Below are 17,994 nucleotides of genomic sequence, written 5' to 3'. Positions count from 1 at the left end.
ATATATTTTTTTTTTCACCCTAATATCATTTTACAAAAATCCATTTTTAAATTATATCTATTTAATTTTAAATTTAAATTTTTTTCATTTTTAATAGAGGTAATTTTTAAAATAATTACTATAATTATTTTCTTTTAATTAAAATTTTTTATTTTTTTTTATAGAAAATTAAATTTAGAAATATAAATACATAAATAAAGAAAAATGAGAAGATCCGTTGCATTTCTTTCATTATTTTTTACTTTGATTACACTAGGTTGTCTTATTGTTTCAATTATTTTCCCATGGTATTTATAGATTGAAATTTTTTTTTTTTTTTTAATGAAAAAACTTTTACTAATTCAAAAATCTAAACTATAGGTACAGAGTAAAAGAGACAACTATACTCGCACCAAATAAATATAGAGAAACATTATATTATTGGGATGAGTATAGAATTACAAATGAAAACTATACTATAGTAAGTAAAAAAGTTTATTTTTTTTTTAAAATATTTATTAACCACTTTCTATTTTCTATATAGACCGATTTTCTCAAAGAAGATGGTAAAAAATATGATGATATTGGTTATGATCATGTAAAGAATGTATTTATAGTTTCATTAACTTTTATTTGTGTAGCTACATTATTGTCAGCAATTTCAGTAGTACTTGTTTTCATTTCATTCGTTGCTAGATCACGTGTTTTCGGTATTATTTCTGGTATCCTCATGTTATTAGTATTTACCCTTTCAATGGTTTCATTCTTCCAATTCTTAAGATTAAATAGAGCCTTTAGAGACGACGATACTTTCTGTCAAGTTGAAAAGGGTGGATTTGACCTCAGTGATACATACTGTCACAAATTTATGGGAACTAGCGATGGAGATCTTTATAAATTAAATTTCCAACCAGTAAGTAATTTAATTTTTCAAAATTTTTTAAATTATTTATTAACATTATATTCTATTATAGTACGTAGGTTTTTGGTTATCTGTCGGAGCTGCATTCTTTTCTATTTTCGTTTTTGTCCCATTGTTTGCAACCTCTAGATCATCATAAGAATTTATATAGTTTTTTAAAAAATCAATAAAAACAGTTTATATATAGAATAAAATATAAATATTCTGTCACATCTCTTAAATTTTACAATTATTTAAAATAAAAATAATTTTATTTATTAATCTAGTTTTTTAAAATAGTATTATTTATTTTATTTGCAAGTGGCTATAAAAAAATATTTTTTATTAAAATTATTATAATTTATTTAAATTAAGATTACAAGGGATAATAATGATAATACAAGATAGCTTGAATACAAAATCAAGGATGAGGCATTAACCTCATCATCGGATGATTGAGAACACGAGGTAGATGAGTTGAAATCGGGGGCAAGGAATAAAGAGAAATCCGATGAAATTCTTGCCATAAGGGTATGTGGCAAATTAATACCTATTAAAACTGTATTATTTTGATTTGATAAGAGGCTAATGTCAATTGGTACTTGGTAAGATGATGCCAATGCTTTATTTTGAATACGAGCATAGAGGGTTTTGGAATTTTTGGTAAATTTGAAAAAGTTTACATTTTTTGAACCTTTAATCATTGAACCACTTGAAAATTCGGATTTATCTGAATTGCAATTATTTTGGGTTGCTTTGCTGTCGACTTTCATTTGCGATGAGATAACGATTTGTAATTGATTACTGGTGTTCTTAAATTCCCAATAACTTAAATCGAATTCGGCAATAATACCATTTTGAATTAAGAATTGATTATTGTTGATCTCTATGCTTTGGTTATTTAAGACACCAAAATTCATTGTGGCAATTGTCCTATCGTTGATTGATGTGAAGAATTTTGAATCGGATTTCTTTTCCCAGACTGGTGATTGCTTTTTAACAATGGATCCATCTAACGAAACCTCATTAATTGAGACAATTGAAATATAAAAGCCAGTTTGTTCATTTGTTAGTGAAACTGGCCAATTAGAATCTGATAAAGTTGTTTTTGGATCATCAAGTGAGATTCCTGAGCAATCGACACCATAAAAACCAGTTTTACAAGTGCATTCGCTTGATGTGGTATTACAAACACCATTTGAAGAGCAGTTATTGAAGCAAGCAATGTTGGAGGTTTCAATATATGGGTATATAAAACCATTCCATTTTAATTGGGCCATTACCATTGTAACTTTAACCTTTCCTGTGCCTGGTGGTACAGTGATCTTTAAGAATCTTTGTGATTCATATGTAACAGATTCGGTATCTACATCATTTAAAAATATTTGAATATTAGCATAGCTGCTGAACCAACCTAATTACATTATTTAAAAAAGAATTAAAGGAATTAATATAATTATTAGGTAGATATTTTAAAAAAAACTGAAGTATTTACCAAATAAAGAAACCTCGCCACCAGTACTTGAGTCAACTTGGGTACTTGTTGAGATATATATATTTTCTATATTGCAAATATTGTTACCAATTGTTACAAATTCTTGATAGCATTCGCAAATACCTTCATGGTCATTGCATACACCCCCTTCATTACAATCTGAGACTGGACATGGAATTGGGGTATATTGTAAATTAAATTCTTTTAATGCGTATAAACCTCTGGCCATAACCTTTAATACTTTGTTACCGTATGGCTTAATTGGATATTGAAGTTCACAAGTAATTTTGTAAAAAGATGAAGATTTAACATTGCAAACCAACTCCTCTTCAATACTAACTTGAATGTTTGATGGTATATTATTAAAGAAACTACCTTCAATTGTTAATGTTGAATTGTTTTGTGAAATTGAATCAATTACTGGTGGATTAGTTGAGGTGGTCAAAGTGAATGAAAGCTTTGGTTGTGTTTTAAAGGTAACTGTAACGTTTTTTAAATCACCATACATTTGACCGGTGAAATTTCCTTTAAATGAAAGACCAGAAAATACATTTGGTGGTGTTGTTATTATATTTTTGGCTTCAAAACCAATATTTTTTCCATATAAAACAATTGTTGGTTTATTTGAAATATCTATTTCAATATTTATATCATCTGAATGAAAATAGTAATATTAATATCTTTTTTTAAAAAAATTATTTATAAATATAAATATGCATACCATAAGTACAGTCAGATCCGTCAATATTAAAATTTGAAAACAAATTACCACCAAAATTATACGAAATAATTGTACTTCTTAAGTGACAATAGAAACACTTTGGTAATGTACCTTCTAACTTATTTGAATTGAGACTGGGAAGGGTGTTGCACCATGAATCATCGAGAAATCCTTTTATTTTCATATTAGTCATAGTTAATGAGTTGGAAAATGTGAGAGCTGTATTTGAAGTTATATTGGTAAGTATTTGACCTCCATAAAAACTAAGATATGAGACATTTTTAAAAATATTTAAATCTGGGAAATTAAAATTAGAGTTTAATATTTCACTATTTAATATAAAAAATTTGAATTAGTTTTTATATATCTATTATACAGAATTTAAAGTACTAAACCACCCACAGTTGACTAGTTTTTTTTGGAAGCTTTTTGATTGGAAATACATAATTTATATTAAAGTTAATTCCATCGTTTATATACAATGTTACACTTTCGTCAATTTGATTATTTGATAAATCAATAAAGCCTACTGGTTGTACAGGAGTCCAAAAAGCTCTAATAAAAATAATTAAAAAATATTAATAAAAAATATAAATTTAAAATTAAATAAAATAATTACAAATTTGTGTATTGTGGATTTACTAGCTGGGTAAGCTCCATTGGAAAATCTACTTTATCACCTGAAATTTTAATATCTTTGAGAGGTGAAAAGAAAGCAATGTTTGAATATGAATCTTTGTTGAAATTTGGACCAAAAGAAATTGATAAAGATTTTAATTTTTTGAAATATTTAATGTTTGGTATAGTGTTTGTTGTATAGCCTATATTTTCTAAAACACTATCCTCTTCTATAACATCTAAAATAATATCAACTGTGTTGTAAAGTGAACTTTGGTTATTTGAATTAGTATTTTATCTTTTTTTTTATTATTTTTTATTCACACTTACAGATTTTTTACATTTTTAAGTTGGGAGGCTTTAATTGTTGAGAATTGACCATTAAGAACCAATTGATAAACTCCACCGATAACAACATTGAGAGCTGGTAAGATTGTTGATTCTACAGTTCTTTTTTTGTTTAAAGTGTTAATTATTATTACCTAAAAAATAATTAAGTTAAATTTTTATATTTACAGATATTGAATTGATGGGTTAAAACTTGTAAAAAAACTTTCTGGTAATCTTCCTTTAGATATTCTTATAGTATTTAAGTTTGGGAAACAAATAAGATCGTTGTATGACAACTCATAAGTAGTGGTTTGTGTAAATGTTCTAGAGTTTTTTAAAAAAAATATTAATATTTTTTTTTTTTTTTTTTTTTTCATATAAATATAATTACATTGTGGAAATTGAACCATTTGGGTAACAAAAATTACTTGGAAGATCACAAAATGTTGTTGAGAGAGATGATGCTGTATAACCTCCAGTGTTTGTTGCCAAATTATTTAAACAATTAACTATTTATGCATATAAATTAAAAAAATAAAAATAAAACAATGATTAGTTACATTTTTTTAAATTTTAAAAAATTGTTTCATTTTACCTTCATTTGAAATTACATTGATTGATAAGCAACTATCAATCAATATAAAAAACAATAAAAAAGATATAATTGTTAATTTCATGCTTCTATTGTTATTGAAAAAAAAATAATGATAATAAAAATAATAAAAAAACTTGATTATAAATATTATCGAAAAAAAATATTTTTTTTTATAAAATTAAAATAATTTAAAAAAAAAAAAAGTTCATATTTTGATATCTTGGAATTTTTTTTTTTTGAATTTTTTTTTTTGGAACAATGAACCAAATTTTGAAATGGTGCACTGATATTATATAATTTTCTGAAAATTAACCATAGTTTTTACCAATTGGTGATCCATCAAACCGCACTAACATTTATTGTGTAACTAATTTTTTTTTAAATATAATAAAATATAATTAATTCCAATATTGAAATAAATACGACTCTTTTAATATTTTGGTTGGAATATAAATTAAAATTCAAGCCAAAATATTTATCACCAAACAAAAATAAAAATCAAACTTTAAAAAATTAATAGAAGAATTTGTTATTAAAATAGGCAGTGGATTGCACTTTGAAAAATTGGAAAGAATTTATTATAATAAAATTAAATAAATAAATAAATAATTTAATAATAGTAATATATTTTTTTTAATTATTAAAATTTTAAATAGGTGCAAGAGGTTTCTCATAACTCACCTGGAGTAGGAAGTAGGAGCACCAAAAGAATCAACAATTTAGTTGAATCAATTGGTTTTGTTGTTTTGGGCGATTGATGAACATCTTACCTCGCGATATAAAAGGCAAAGTTAAAAGACTTTTTTAAAAAAAAATAAAAAAAATAAAAATAAAATTTTTTTTTATAAATAAAAAAAACAAAATTTTTTTATTTTTTTTATTTTTTTATTTTTTTTTCTTTTTTTTTTTTTATTTTTTTATTTTTTTTTCTTTATTTTATTTTATTTTATTTTATTTTATTTTTTTTTTTCACAAATATAAATATAAAAACTTTCATTCCAATTGGAAGAAACACAGTATTTATATATCCATATTTGTACTGGTATTTTTGTTATTTTTGTTATTTTTGTTTTTTTTTATTTTTTTATTTTTTCATTTTTTTTTTGCTATTTTTTTTTCTCTGTGGAGTCTGTATATCTGTAATGTGTATTGTGTGATAATATAAATAAATATAAATAATATTTTTATTTTTTTTTTTTATAAATTATAATTTTATTTTTTTTTAATCATTTTTTTTTTAATTTTTTTTGTTTTTTTTGTTTTTTTTTAAATTAACCAAAAATAAATAAAATATAAACAATAATTATAATAATAATAATTATTATATTTATAATAGTAGTAATAATAATAACAATAAAAAAAAAAACCACTACCCCATCAAAAAATAATATAAAATTTAAATTATTATTTATATCTATATATAAAAAAAAAACGTATATATAATTTTTTTTTAAACAAACAAAATTTTTCATATTTTACATTTTTATCATAACTTATTATAAACACACAAAAGAAAAATGACAGAAATTAAAATCTCAGATCTTTTAGTTAAACCTCTTGCAGAGAGTTTTTCATGTATTGTTTGTACAGAGTTATTAATGGAAATACCTCCATTCGAAGCGAAACAATGTTCTAATGGACATTGTCTATGTAATGGTAAGATTTAAAAATATTTTTTATTTCAAATTAATATCTCATACTAATACTTTTTTTTTTTTTTTTTTTTAAACAAAACCTAAATATAAAAATATCTAGCATGTTGGAATAAACAAATTGAAACAAAAAAAAAAGATTGTCCAGTTTGTAGAGTTAAAATTAAAACATTAGAGATATCATTATCTAGAAATTTATTTTTAGAAAAGGAATTTAAAAAGAAAAAAGTTTATTGTAAGAATCAATTTAAAGAAGAAAGAATAGATAGTAAATTAGTTAAAGACGAAGAAAATGGTTGTAGTGAAATTATAAAGATTGAAGATATTGAAACTCACAATAAGCAATGTATATATCAATTTATCAATTGGTAAGTTATAATAGATAATTAAAAAAATAAATATGTTGATACTGTATGTACAAAATATTAACATTGTTCTTTTATCAATATTCTATAGCCCAAATAGTGAATTATGTAAAGAAAGATTTAGAAAAAATAAATTAGAAGCTCATAATAGCGTTTGTGAGTATTCTAAAGCCAATTGTGAACATTGTAAAGAGGATATAGCAAAAAACAGATTAAAGCAACATTATGACACAGAATGCCCAACTTATGAGGTTGTATGTCAATATTGTCAAGAATCAATGTTAAGAAAAGAGTTGAATAAACACCACGATGAAGTTTGTACAGATATAGTTGTTTCATGCAAATATAAAGATGGCGGATGTAAAGATGAATTCCCAAGAAAAGATTCTCAAGCACATTTAGCAAAATACGATAACCATATTACTTTTATACAGAATATTATTGATAAACATAAGATTTTATTTGAAGAGTCAGAAAGAACAGTAAAGAAATTAAAGACTCAACACGACACTTTAGAAAGCAAAATTTTAAATATAAACAAATACAACAATCAATGGTGTGTAGAGAACTACTCCCAAAAGGTTATCGATGTACCAAATGATGAAGCAGCAGCCACCAAAAGAGTTTCAAGTCCAATGTTTTATTTCAATTGTAAAAAATTCAATATTAGTTTATTCCCAAATGGTTTCACCCCTACAAATAATAATCATATTTCTTTATATCTTCACTTACACGAATTAACACCCAATATCAATATTAGATTTGTATTTGAAATTGTAAATACTGATCCTATAAAATCAATTAAAAAAGGTAACTATTCGATAATTTTATTGTATTTTTTAAATTTATAAATTATATTAACAACCACCATTATTCTTTTTAATTTTTAGAAAAAACTGTTTATTTCCAAAATGATAAAGGTATAGGTTTTGAAAAGTTTGTAGAGTCTGAAATTATAACAAAGCCAGGATCAGGTTTCATTGTTAATAATAAATTGGTTATTAAATTTGAAATTGAGATTCCTCAAACTACAGATTCATTAACAACAAAATAAATATCAATAATAAAATCAATCAAAATAAAAAAAATAAAAAATAAAAAAATAAAAAAATCAAAATCATCATAAACAAAAATTTTTTATATACATTCAATTATATATAAAAAAAAATTCCCCTCCTTTTTTGCAATCGCCTTCTTATTAACCCTCCTCAAATAAATAATAATAAGATTATAAGAAATGTATAATTAAATACCAGAATTCTCAGAAATATAATACATATTTTAATATGTATTAATATTTTTTTTTTTAAAAAAAAAAAGTACTGATATAAAAAAAAATAAAATAAAAAAAGTTTATATAATCTTTACTTTTCTTTTTTTTTTATTTATAACAATTTTAGCTTGGTTTTTTAGTATTTATTTGTAAATTAAAAAAAAAATTAAAATTTATTTTTATTCTCATTTTTTTAAATTTTTTTAAAATTTTCATTAATTAAAAAACAGTGACGAAGCGTATTATTTTGTGTTTATAAATATTATTTTTTAATCTAATCAAACCAAATTATCAAATTTATAAAAATAGATAGCAAACAATCAAATAATCAAACAATTAAATAATCAAATAATATATAAAAGAAACAAATTAAAAAAATGATAAAAAAATTATTTTTATATTTTAAATTATCAGTATTTTATATAATCAAAAACTTTGTATTGAGGTTTTTTTCACAGAATTTAAAGATTGAAAAACTAACGGTACAGATCAACAAAGAAGTGTGTGAATTAGAAGAACCAATTACAATTGTTCAATTATCAGATATTCATTATGATTTCAATCCATTAAGAATCAATGACACCTTTTTAAATAAAATAATAAATATTACCAACTCATATAATCCAGATTTAGTTTTAATTACCGGGGATTTAATCGATAGAGATCCATTACCAATTACCGATCTATATAGAAAGCATTTATCCCATTTAAAGGTATGTTAAAACCTAAAATATTTATATTAGTAATATCCCACCTCACTTAAATTATTAATTTTTATATTTTTTTTATAATAATAATAATAATTATAGTCTAAACTTGGTGTTTATTCTATTTTAGGTAACCATGATTATAAAGGTGGTGAACAAGCACCAATTATTATAAAGAATGCATTAAAGAATACAAATGTAAATTTAATGGAGAATGAAATAGTTTATCCAAGTGATCAAATTCAATTAATTGGTTTTGATAGTTATGCCAAAAGAGATAACAACAAACTATCAAATGTATATAACGAAATTAAATCAGGTAAGGGTAAAGTCAGAATAGCACTATTACACAATCCAGACCATGTTGTGCAGTTACAAGAAAACAATTTAAATTTGGATTTGGTTTTATCAGGTCATACTCATGGTGGTCAAATATGTTTACCAACTGGTGTCCCTCTAATGCCATATTTTGAAAAATTCCTTAAAAAAATGCCAAAACCAATCAGAAACATAAAATACCCTGGTAAAAAGACATTGAAGAATTGGAAATTCGGAAAAGGTTATCACACCGTCTATGGAAATGATAAAGATAATAGTAAAATACAAATTTATATTAATAGGGGATTGGGTACTCATCCACCAATTAGATTATTTTGTGACCCAGAAATCACATTAATTACAATCAAAAATTAATAACTGTCATTTTTTTTTAAATTCAAAAAAAAAACAAAAAATTAAAAAAATAAAATTTTTTTTTTTAAATTTTCTTTAATTTTTTTTTTAAAATTTTTTTTCATTTCATTGATGTTTAGATAAATGAAATTATATTAACTTTTAATAGTTTAACTATATATTTTAATAAATTAATAAAAACAAATAAAAAATGGCAAATAATAGTGCTTTATTTTTTAATTCTATATTAAAAAATAAAATATTATTGGGTATAATTGCATCCACAATGATGTTATTGACAATAGGTTTATTTAAATCAATAAAGCCACCTCCAACACCACCCGAAAATAGCGATAAAGCCAATAATAATAATGATAATAAAAATGATAAAAATAATAAAAATAATAATAATAATAAAAATAATTCAAACAATAAAGAATCAGGAAATAATAGTAAAAAAGAAGAGGATGAATTTTTGCAAGATTTAAAGAAAGAAATTAATAACAAAAACAATGATAAAAATAATAAAAATAATAATAATAAAACCAATATAAATAATAAGAATAATAACATAAGCAATAAAGTTGATAAATCAAACCCAGATTATATTTTTTTACCTCATCAAGTTTTATATCAAATATTTGAACATATTTCACCAGAAGATTTCTTAAAGTAACTATATATTGCAATTTTTAAATAATTTTAAAGCCATATATATTAATAAATCAATTAATTTATTTTCTATGTAGTTGTTCAGTTTTAAATAAAAAATGGAATCAGGTTATTTCTAAATTAGATAAATGTTGGTTTCAATTTTCCTTTGATAGATGGAATATAGTCGAAGAAACAACTTTAACATATAAAGAATCATTTAAAAAGAAATGTATGCATTTTATTATCAATATTTCAAAGTATTTCATATTATAAATATTAATATTTATTCAAATTTTTTAGTTTTAGAAGAAAAGAAAAGATTAGGATTTAAACCAAATGATTATATTATAACAATTCATAGTGAATGTGCAGATTTTACAGAGCCAGGAAGATGGTTACCAGAAAGAATTATAAATCCAAAACAATTTTGGAAAAAGAGATTTTTAGAAGAATTATCCAAATATTTAACAATGACAGCATTTATGTTGAACAACGAGGAGGAAAATGAAGAAGAGGAGGAAGAAGAAGAAGAAGAAGCTAATTTAGATAATAAATCAGTTACTGGCACAATTGTATTAAAAGGTAAAATCAATACCGTTATTGGTGTATGGAGATTTATAAATAAAGAAGATGCTCAATTAAAATTTAAAGGCCAAAAATGGTTAGAAAAACATTGGACCGCAGAGGACTGTCAATTTACTGGTGATGTAGTAGGTTATTTTAATTTTTCATTATTCCCATTAGCTAGGTAATTATTAAATTTAGTTTTTTTTTATAAAAAAAAAGCAAATATTAATTAAATTAACTATATTTACAGCGACGATGAAATTTTCCAACAATACAAATCACCAATAATAGAATTTTTAAGACTACTTACCTATGGAACAAGAGGAACATTAACAAGATTGAAGACTGGCTATGGTATGCACTCAATAGTCTATGAACAATGTAAATTAAAATCAGTATTTGGTAAATATGGTATGAATGATGGTGATGCATTATTAGATACTTCACTCGAAAGCAATTATATTATTCAACTTATCGAAGAAATTCAAAACTTTTTAGACAAAAGAGGCATAGGTGTAAATAGTGATGGTAATGATGGAAGTGGGGCTAAAGTTACATATACAGATAGAACATCTCATAATCCAATTCGTTGTACTGGTCACCTTCCAGACGAAGCCTTGCAATTAGAAATTGGAATTTGGATATATAATGGTTTAATACTTTCAAATAAAAAACTATGGAATCGTAAATTAGAAGACTAAAATATATTTAAAGAAATATAAATATTCATTTAATTTATATTAATAAACTTATTATTTTATTTATTTTAATTTTTAAAAAAAAAAAAAAAAGTTATTTTACTTTATTTTTTTATTTAATTCATATCCAAATCTGATAAATTGTCGTCATCTAAAATAGTTGGTTTCAGTTTCTTTCTTTTGTTTGATTGTACCATTTCAGATTCTTCATCATCATCTTTTTCATGATCACTTTCGATAGTATCTTTTTTCGATTGTCTTTTCTGTGTTTTGATTGGTTTTTCTTGCTCTGCATTTTCCTCTTCCTCTACTCTTTGTTCTTCGTCATCGTCTATATTATTTTCTAATTCTAAAAATGAAATATCATCTCTTTCTTCCTCCTCTTCTTCGAAATCTGATAAGGGTTTTGAGGCTTTGGATATGAATAAGAATGATACCAATGTTTCTTGATTTAATTTGATTTTTTTTAATGGGGTTTCAAGCTGGCTGTATGATTTTAGTGATGCTATATCTTCGTAATGATCCCATTTATCTAAATGTTGTATGGTTTTGAATATTTGTATTTTCTTGCTATTTCCATTACTAACACTGGCGATACCAGATCCACATCCACATTGTAATAAATCATGTGTATCTGAATATGTATTTTGATTATATGAAAAAATATCCTTTAAGTCCTCTAATGAGAAACCACCACCATTATCATTAAACTTTTTATCTACAATTGAATTTGAAATTGATTCCTTCATTAGTTGTCTTTGATAAATCTTTTCTTCGATTGTACCAGTTGAAAAAAGCCTATATATAAAAACTGGTTTGTTTTGACCTTCACGCCATACTCTTTCCATAGCTTGAATGTCAATTGCTGGGTTCCAATCTGGGTCATAAAGTACAAGATGATTACCACCAATTAAATTAATTCCAACACCTCCTGCTTTTGCTGATAATAAGAATATTTGGTCTTATATATTAAAACAATGTTAGTATTTATAATGTATATATAAAATTATTGTTGTTTTATTGATCCAACTTACATTTTTTATTTGATTGGTCATTAAATTTATCGACTAAAGATTGTCTAGTATCAGAACTAACCGAACCATCCAATCTTAGGAAATCTGTTGATAACTTTTTACATAACCTTTCAAAAACATCCAAAGTTTGTGTATAATTTGAAACCAAAACCAACTTTTCACCGACAGATTTTAATTGTTTAATTAAAGATTCAACAAATAATAATTTACCGGCTTCATTTTCCATAGATTCCATATTATAAGAGTATTGTTTAAAAATGGACTGTAACTCTTGGTCGCTGGTATCCTGTAATAATGATGGTGAGTTGCATAATTTCTTTAATAAAGTAATTGTAGATAAAGATGATGCTGGGCTTTCTTTTCCATTAATAAGTGATTGTACGCTATTTGAATTCAATACACTCTTGTATAAATCTTGTTGTAGTGGAGATAAACGACAAAACACAACTTGAACTCGTTTAGGTGGTAAATATTTTTCTAAAATGTTTGACTTTCTTCTTAAAATAAATGATTTCGTAAGCTTTGATAACTCGATTGACTTTTTAGTACCATTTTCAATATCTTTGGGATTACCAGTTGATTCTCTTGACTTGTTGATCGGGTTAATAAAATTCTTTTTAAAACTTGCTAATGAACCTAATGAGCCTGGATTACAGAAATCGACCATCGAATAAAATTCAACTAAATCATTTTGAATAGGTGTACCAGTTAATAAAATTTTTCTTTCTGCCTTGACGCTATTGATTGCTTGTGTAGTCTTAGAATTAGAATTCTTTAAACGATGAGCTTCATCACAAACCAATAAGCCACATGACATTGTTTCTAAAATTTTAGAGAAAATACGGCATTGTTCATAAGAAATAATTAAAACTGGCTTGATGGATGTATTGAAATTGTCAAGATTTGTTTTAGTTTCTTTACTGAGAGAATCTGTTAATGTAGTTGCAATTAATCGATCTAACCCAAACCACTTTTGAATTTCTTTCTTCCAGTTATTGACCAATGTAGATGGTGTTACAATAATTGCTTTCTTAATTGTTGATTTACCTGTTGGGCTCTGTTTTAGCAAAGTCCAAACCAATGCCAATGTTTGTAGAGTTTTACCCAAACCCATTTGATCTGCTAGAATTGCACCAGTATAACCCTCTTCATTATTTGTCCCTGTAACGCAGTCGTAAAGAAACTTGACACCTCTTCTTTGATGCGGTCTTAAATGTTGTGAAATATGTGGATCAACAATGACATGGACCACTTTATTACCTTTATCATCCAGCTGGGAATCTGGTGGTGTGTATAACACCAATGCATCTTTAGAATTTGGGTCAAATCTAGATACGACTTTTTTTCCCATTTTTTGCTCCTCTAATGTTGTATGGCTTTTAAATTCTTTTTTTAAAGTTGCGGTTGGTAATACTGTCACAGTAGGAGTATCCTCATCCTCTTCTTTTTTCTTTTTAGATAATGTTTTTAATTTTGGCTCTTTGACTAAAGTTGTTGATACATTTAAACCTACTGCTTTTTCATATTCATCTTGATTAATTTTTCTTTCAACTTCGACAACTTTTGATGAAATAGTAGTTATAAAACCTGCGGTAACATCTGATAAACTAAGTAGTGATGATCTACCAATATCTTTTCCGGAATCGTCAAATAAATTGAATTGGCTCTTTGCTTCATTATAAACTAGATATCCATCGTTTTGGGTATTATGTTTTTTTGTAGTTTTATTATACCAAAGTATTTTAAAATAAATATTTTCGTTACTGTTATTACTATTATTATTATTATCATTATTTTCTTCCTTTATCTCCTTTGCCTTTGTAGTTTTTATTATTTCTTTTTTTGGTGTTTTTGTTGTTTTTGGTATTGTAGATGTAGTGGTAAGTGTTGAAGTTGATTTAGTGGAGGTTGTTGTTTTTTTTTCATCGTTGTTTATTGGGGGTGCTGCACCATCTTTATATGGTGTTACAAAACCACCTTTACTTCTTTTCATTTTATTTCTGTGTATAACGAACAATGAAAAAAAAAAAAATTAATTATTTTTTATTTAAAAATTCAAAAAATAATTTAAATTTAAAAATAAAAAAATAAAATTTTTTTTTTTTCAAGAATTTACATTTTAAGAAGAAAGTAATAAAAAGCACAGTACCTTTTTAAAGGTTATTTTTATAATATTTATGATAATATAAACCAAAAGTAAAAAACAAATGGGAAAATGAGAAATGATCAAAAGACAAAACTTGCCCTGCAAAAATATATCTCATTGAGCAAGGTTTTATTTAAATCAAAAAAAAAAAAAAATTGTAAATGGGTAAAAATACTTATTTTCTATAAAATATTTGGATTTGGTTATTTTGTGTATTCAATATATTTATACATTAAATTAAATTTTATTTGTTATTGATTACTATTTAATTTATATATTATTTAAATTTGTCCAATTGTTACTTAAAATTTTTTATTTATTTTATCATTTATTTTTATTGTGGTGTGATATTATATAAAATTCGATTTATATTTTTTTTTTTTTTTTTAATATTATTATTTGATGTATTTCATATATTTATTTATATCACACCCTCCCAACCCAATAAAAATTGTGTGTGGTGTGGGGGTATGTGTGTGTAATAACCAACAAATATTGTGTTCACACCCCCCTCCACACAAACAAACAACATAGAATCTTTGTTCGATCAAAATTATTTGAAATAAAAATAAAAATAAAAAATAAAAAAAACCACCTTTTTTTTTTTTATTTTATTTTTAGAGAAAAAAAAAAAAAAAAAGAGATATCATAAAAAAAAACAGCAAAAATAACTTATATTAAATAATTATATATGTATTTTTTTTTTCAATTTATAAACTTTTAAGTAGTATATTAAAATTATCACATATAATATAACCAACCCAAAAAAAAAATAAAAAAATAAAATAAAATAAAAAATAAAATAAAAAAAAAAAAAAAAAAAATTTTTAATTTTTTTTAAATTTTTTTTTTTTAAAATTTTTTTTTTTTTTTCAATTTTTTATAAAATAATAAAAAAAAAAAGGTTAAAAAATTATAATTATTATTTATTATACAACATTATAAATAGAATATTTAATTTTTTTTTTTTTTTTTATTAAAAAAAAAAAATTAGAAAAATCAAACTTTGTTTAAATAAAACTTGTGTATATAATAACTCAATTTTTTTATTTTCAACATAAATTTTATAAATATATATATATTTTATAAACATTTTATAGATATAGATATAGAAACTATTTTGTGTTTTCAGTTTCTCTTTTTACTTTATTAAAATAATCATATATTTTAATAAAAATTCTGTTTTAATAACTATCACAAATCGAATTAATTATTAATTTTGTTATAAAGGTAAATAATCGGTATTAGTATTAATAATAATAATAGTAATAATAAAATAATAATAATAATAATAATAAATATAATGAATAGTAGTTATTGTAATAATAATAAAAAAAAAAAATCAACAAAAAATAATATATTATAATTTTTTTGAAAAGGGGTATTAATTTATTTTCAGAAAAAATATATAAATTATATAACTTAATTTTTTTAATAGTGCACACCACCAACTACAGAGACAACTTTTCTTTTTTTCATTTTATAAATAACAGTAATATTTAAAAAAATTAAATAAAATAATTTTGTGTACGTGTGTTTATTTTCAAAAAAAAAATTAAAAAAATAAAAATTAAAAAATAAAAATTAGTACGCTACCCTCTAAATTAATAACTAATAATAAATAATAATATAGTTTCTCTTTTTTTTTTTTTAAAAAAAAAAAAACAATTTCTAATAATTATTATTTTTATTTAATAGTTTTAGATTTATATCATAACATACATAAATTCGCTCATACATATAGTAGTGGTGTTCTATAAAAATAAATAATAGTAATAGTATTATTAAATAATTTTTTCATCGATTAAATAAAGAATCAATATCAATTTTAATACAAAAGAAACTGCTATAATAAATTTCACAACTTTTTTTTAAACTAAAATAGTAATAATAATAAATAGAAGCACCTATATTTAAATATATTTGGTGTGTATGATAGTTAAAATAAAGGAAATTTTTAAAAATAGTAACCAAAATAATAAAATAAAAAAATAATAAAATAAATAAATAAAAAATAGGTAGAATAATTAAATTTTTTAAAATGGGATGTGGTTTATCTTCATTCAAAAGAGATAATAGTAATAATAACTCTGTTCCTACAAATAATGGTAAAGAAGCTCTAAAGGGTAAATCTACTAGTAAAGGTGGAAATTATGGTAATGAAAATAATATAAATAATAGTAATAATAATATAAGCAGTTTAAATACAAGTAATGGTAATAATAAATTAAATACTAGCAGTGCAAATAATAATAATAGAACAGGCGTGGGTGAACAGAGTAATGGTAATAATAATATAAATAATAGCAATAATATAACAAATCTAAATAGTAGCAATAATGTTTCTGAAAGGAAAAACTCTGTAAATCAACCAAATAATAATTTAACTTCTTCTAATAATAACAATAATAATAATAATAATAGTAATAATGGCAATATTGGGCATAGTAAATCACTCTCTCAATCTGCAACAAATAATAATAATAATATGAGTATGACTTCACCATCATTTAAACCAAATAGTTCGCCAATTTTAAATACAAGTAGTGTTGAACAAACTGCAGCAGCTCAACAATCCCAACAATCACAACAACCACAACAACGTCGTACTTCTGTTTCTATTAACGGATCTAAACCACAACAACCATTGTCACCAAATCAAACATGTACAAATAGCCAAACACAAACACAAACACAATCACAAACTCTATCACAATCACAAACTCAAACCCAAACAACCCAACAATCAACACAAAATCTTCAAGATTCGAAAATTGTAGATAATAATAACCAAGCTAAAAAATCGGACTCTTTTAATAATAATTTATCAAATAGTAATATAAATAACAGTTTAAATAATAGCACACTTAACAATATGAATATTTCAAATAATAATAATAATAGTAATTTAAATAATGGAAATAATCCACAAAATAGCATTTTAAATAATAATAGTAATAATATCATTACTTTAGCTGGCAATGATATTAATAATCCATTCCCAGGTTCTGTTGCAATATTAAAAAATGGTGTTTGGTATACTGAATCAGAGCTTTTAGAAGAGAATTACGTTTGGACACCAAAATATTGGACTCCGGATAGAATTGGAAAATGGGTTGACGACATTGAGTTTTCAGAAAATTTAACAAATCCACAAAATCAACAATCCCAACAACAACAAACCCAACAACAAACAGCTCCACAATCACCACCACAACAAAATGCTCAACCAAGTTCATCTTTAGCTTCAAATCAAACTATTAATACGACAATTCTTTCAACCACACCAACTAACTCTGGTGCTACTGGGGTAACGAATAAAAATAATACTGAAAATCCAATTTCTATATAAAACAAACAGTTTATAATTTTAATATTATTAAATAAAAATAAAAACATAAAAAAAAAAAAAAAAAAAAAAAAAAGCACCCATAGTTATGGATAGGTGCGACTTAATTATTTATAGAATATTCATTAGGATATAAAACCAATAAAGAAAGGGTTCTAAGAAATAGATCACGTTTATTTTAATGTTTTATTTCCAAAAAAAAAAATATATTAAAAACTGTTCTTTTTTTTTTTTTATT

General features: G+C 23.4%; 6 protein-coding genes across 6 annotated transcripts; 4 read left to right on the top strand and 2 right to left on the bottom strand.

The window, feature by feature from the left end:
• Positions 1-204: 204 nt before the first annotated feature.
• Positions 205-1,165, top strand: DICPUDRAFT_56337 (uncharacterized protein; the record flags this gene model as incomplete). Its single annotated transcript, XM_003289779.1, has 4 exons — positions 205-287; positions 361-460; positions 524-892; positions 954-1,165. The coding sequence occupies 4 exons, from the start codon at positions 205-207 to the stop codon at positions 1,038-1,040; spliced, it is 639 nt and encodes a 212-aa protein (XP_003289827.1). The 3' UTR covers positions 1,041-1,165.
• An 80-nt stretch (positions 1,166-1,245) lies between these two features.
• Positions 1,246-4,721, bottom strand: DICPUDRAFT_80584 (uncharacterized protein; the record flags this gene model as incomplete). The annotated part of the gene is made up of 9 exons (XM_003289765.1): positions 1,246-2,294; positions 2,376-3,029; positions 3,097-3,425; positions 3,499-3,651; positions 3,716-3,985; positions 4,045-4,164; positions 4,231-4,368; positions 4,436-4,553; positions 4,640-4,721. The coding sequence occupies 9 exons, from the start codon at positions 4,719-4,721 to the stop codon at positions 1,246-1,248; spliced, it is 2,913 nt and encodes a 970-aa protein (XP_003289813.1).
• A 3,585-nt stretch (positions 4,722-8,306) lies between these two features.
• Positions 8,307-9,329, top strand: DICPUDRAFT_154278 (uncharacterized protein; the record flags this gene model as incomplete). The annotated part of the gene is made up of 2 exons (XM_003289778.1): positions 8,307-8,642; positions 8,739-9,329. The coding sequence occupies 2 exons, from the start codon at positions 8,307-8,309 to the stop codon at positions 9,327-9,329; spliced, it is 927 nt and encodes a 308-aa protein (XP_003289826.1).
• Positions 9,330-9,447: 118 nt separating this feature from the next.
• DICPUDRAFT_94994 (uncharacterized protein) lies at positions 9,448-11,304 on the top strand. The gene is made up of 4 exons (XM_003289777.1): positions 9,448-9,980; positions 10,058-10,191; positions 10,263-10,710; positions 10,780-11,304. The coding sequence occupies exons 1-4, from the start codon at positions 9,520-9,522 to the stop codon at positions 11,228-11,230; spliced, it is 1,494 nt and encodes a 497-aa protein (XP_003289825.1). The 5' UTR covers positions 9,448-9,519; the 3' UTR covers positions 11,231-11,304.
• A 39-nt stretch (positions 11,305-11,343) lies between these two features.
• Positions 11,344-13,612, bottom strand: DICPUDRAFT_36354 (uncharacterized protein; the record flags this gene model as incomplete). Its single annotated transcript, XM_003289764.1, has 2 exons — positions 11,344-12,188; positions 12,262-13,612. The coding sequence occupies 2 exons, from the start codon at positions 13,610-13,612 to the stop codon at positions 11,344-11,346; spliced, it is 2,196 nt and encodes a 731-aa protein (XP_003289812.1).
• Positions 13,613-16,448: 2,836 nt separating this feature from the next.
• Positions 16,449-17,950, top strand: DICPUDRAFT_98498 (uncharacterized protein; the record flags this gene model as incomplete). Its single annotated transcript, XM_003289776.1, has 1 exon — positions 16,449-17,950. The coding sequence occupies one exon, from the start codon at positions 16,449-16,451 to the stop codon at positions 17,757-17,759; it is 1,311 nt and encodes a 436-aa protein (XP_003289824.1). The 3' UTR covers positions 17,760-17,950.
• Positions 17,951-17,994: the final 44 nt, after the last annotated feature.

This window comes from Dictyostelium purpureum, assembly GCF_000190715.1.
Source record: "Dictyostelium purpureum unplaced genomic scaffold DICPUscaffold_193, whole genome shotgun sequence".
NCBI lineage: Eukaryota > Evosea > Eumycetozoa > Dictyosteliales > Dictyosteliaceae > Dictyostelium > Dictyostelium purpureum.
Note: the sequence above shows the minus strand (reverse complement) of the source record. Positions and strands in the feature narration are given on the sequence as shown.

Excerpts from the sequence above, each read along its gene's own strand:
- DICPUDRAFT_94994 (XM_003289777.1), top strand. The coding sequence starts at position 9,520 with ATGGCAAATAATAGTGCTTTATTTTTTAATTCTATATTAAAAAATAAA. Across the intron at positions 9,981-10,057 it reads TCACCAGAAGATTTCTTAAA|TTGTTCAGTTTTAAATAAAA; the intron begins GTAACTATATAT and ends TTTTCTATGTAG. Across the intron at positions 10,192-10,262 it reads AGAATCATTTAAAAAGAAAT|TTTTAGAAGAAAAGAAAAGA; the intron begins GTATGCATTTTA and ends CAAATTTTTTAG.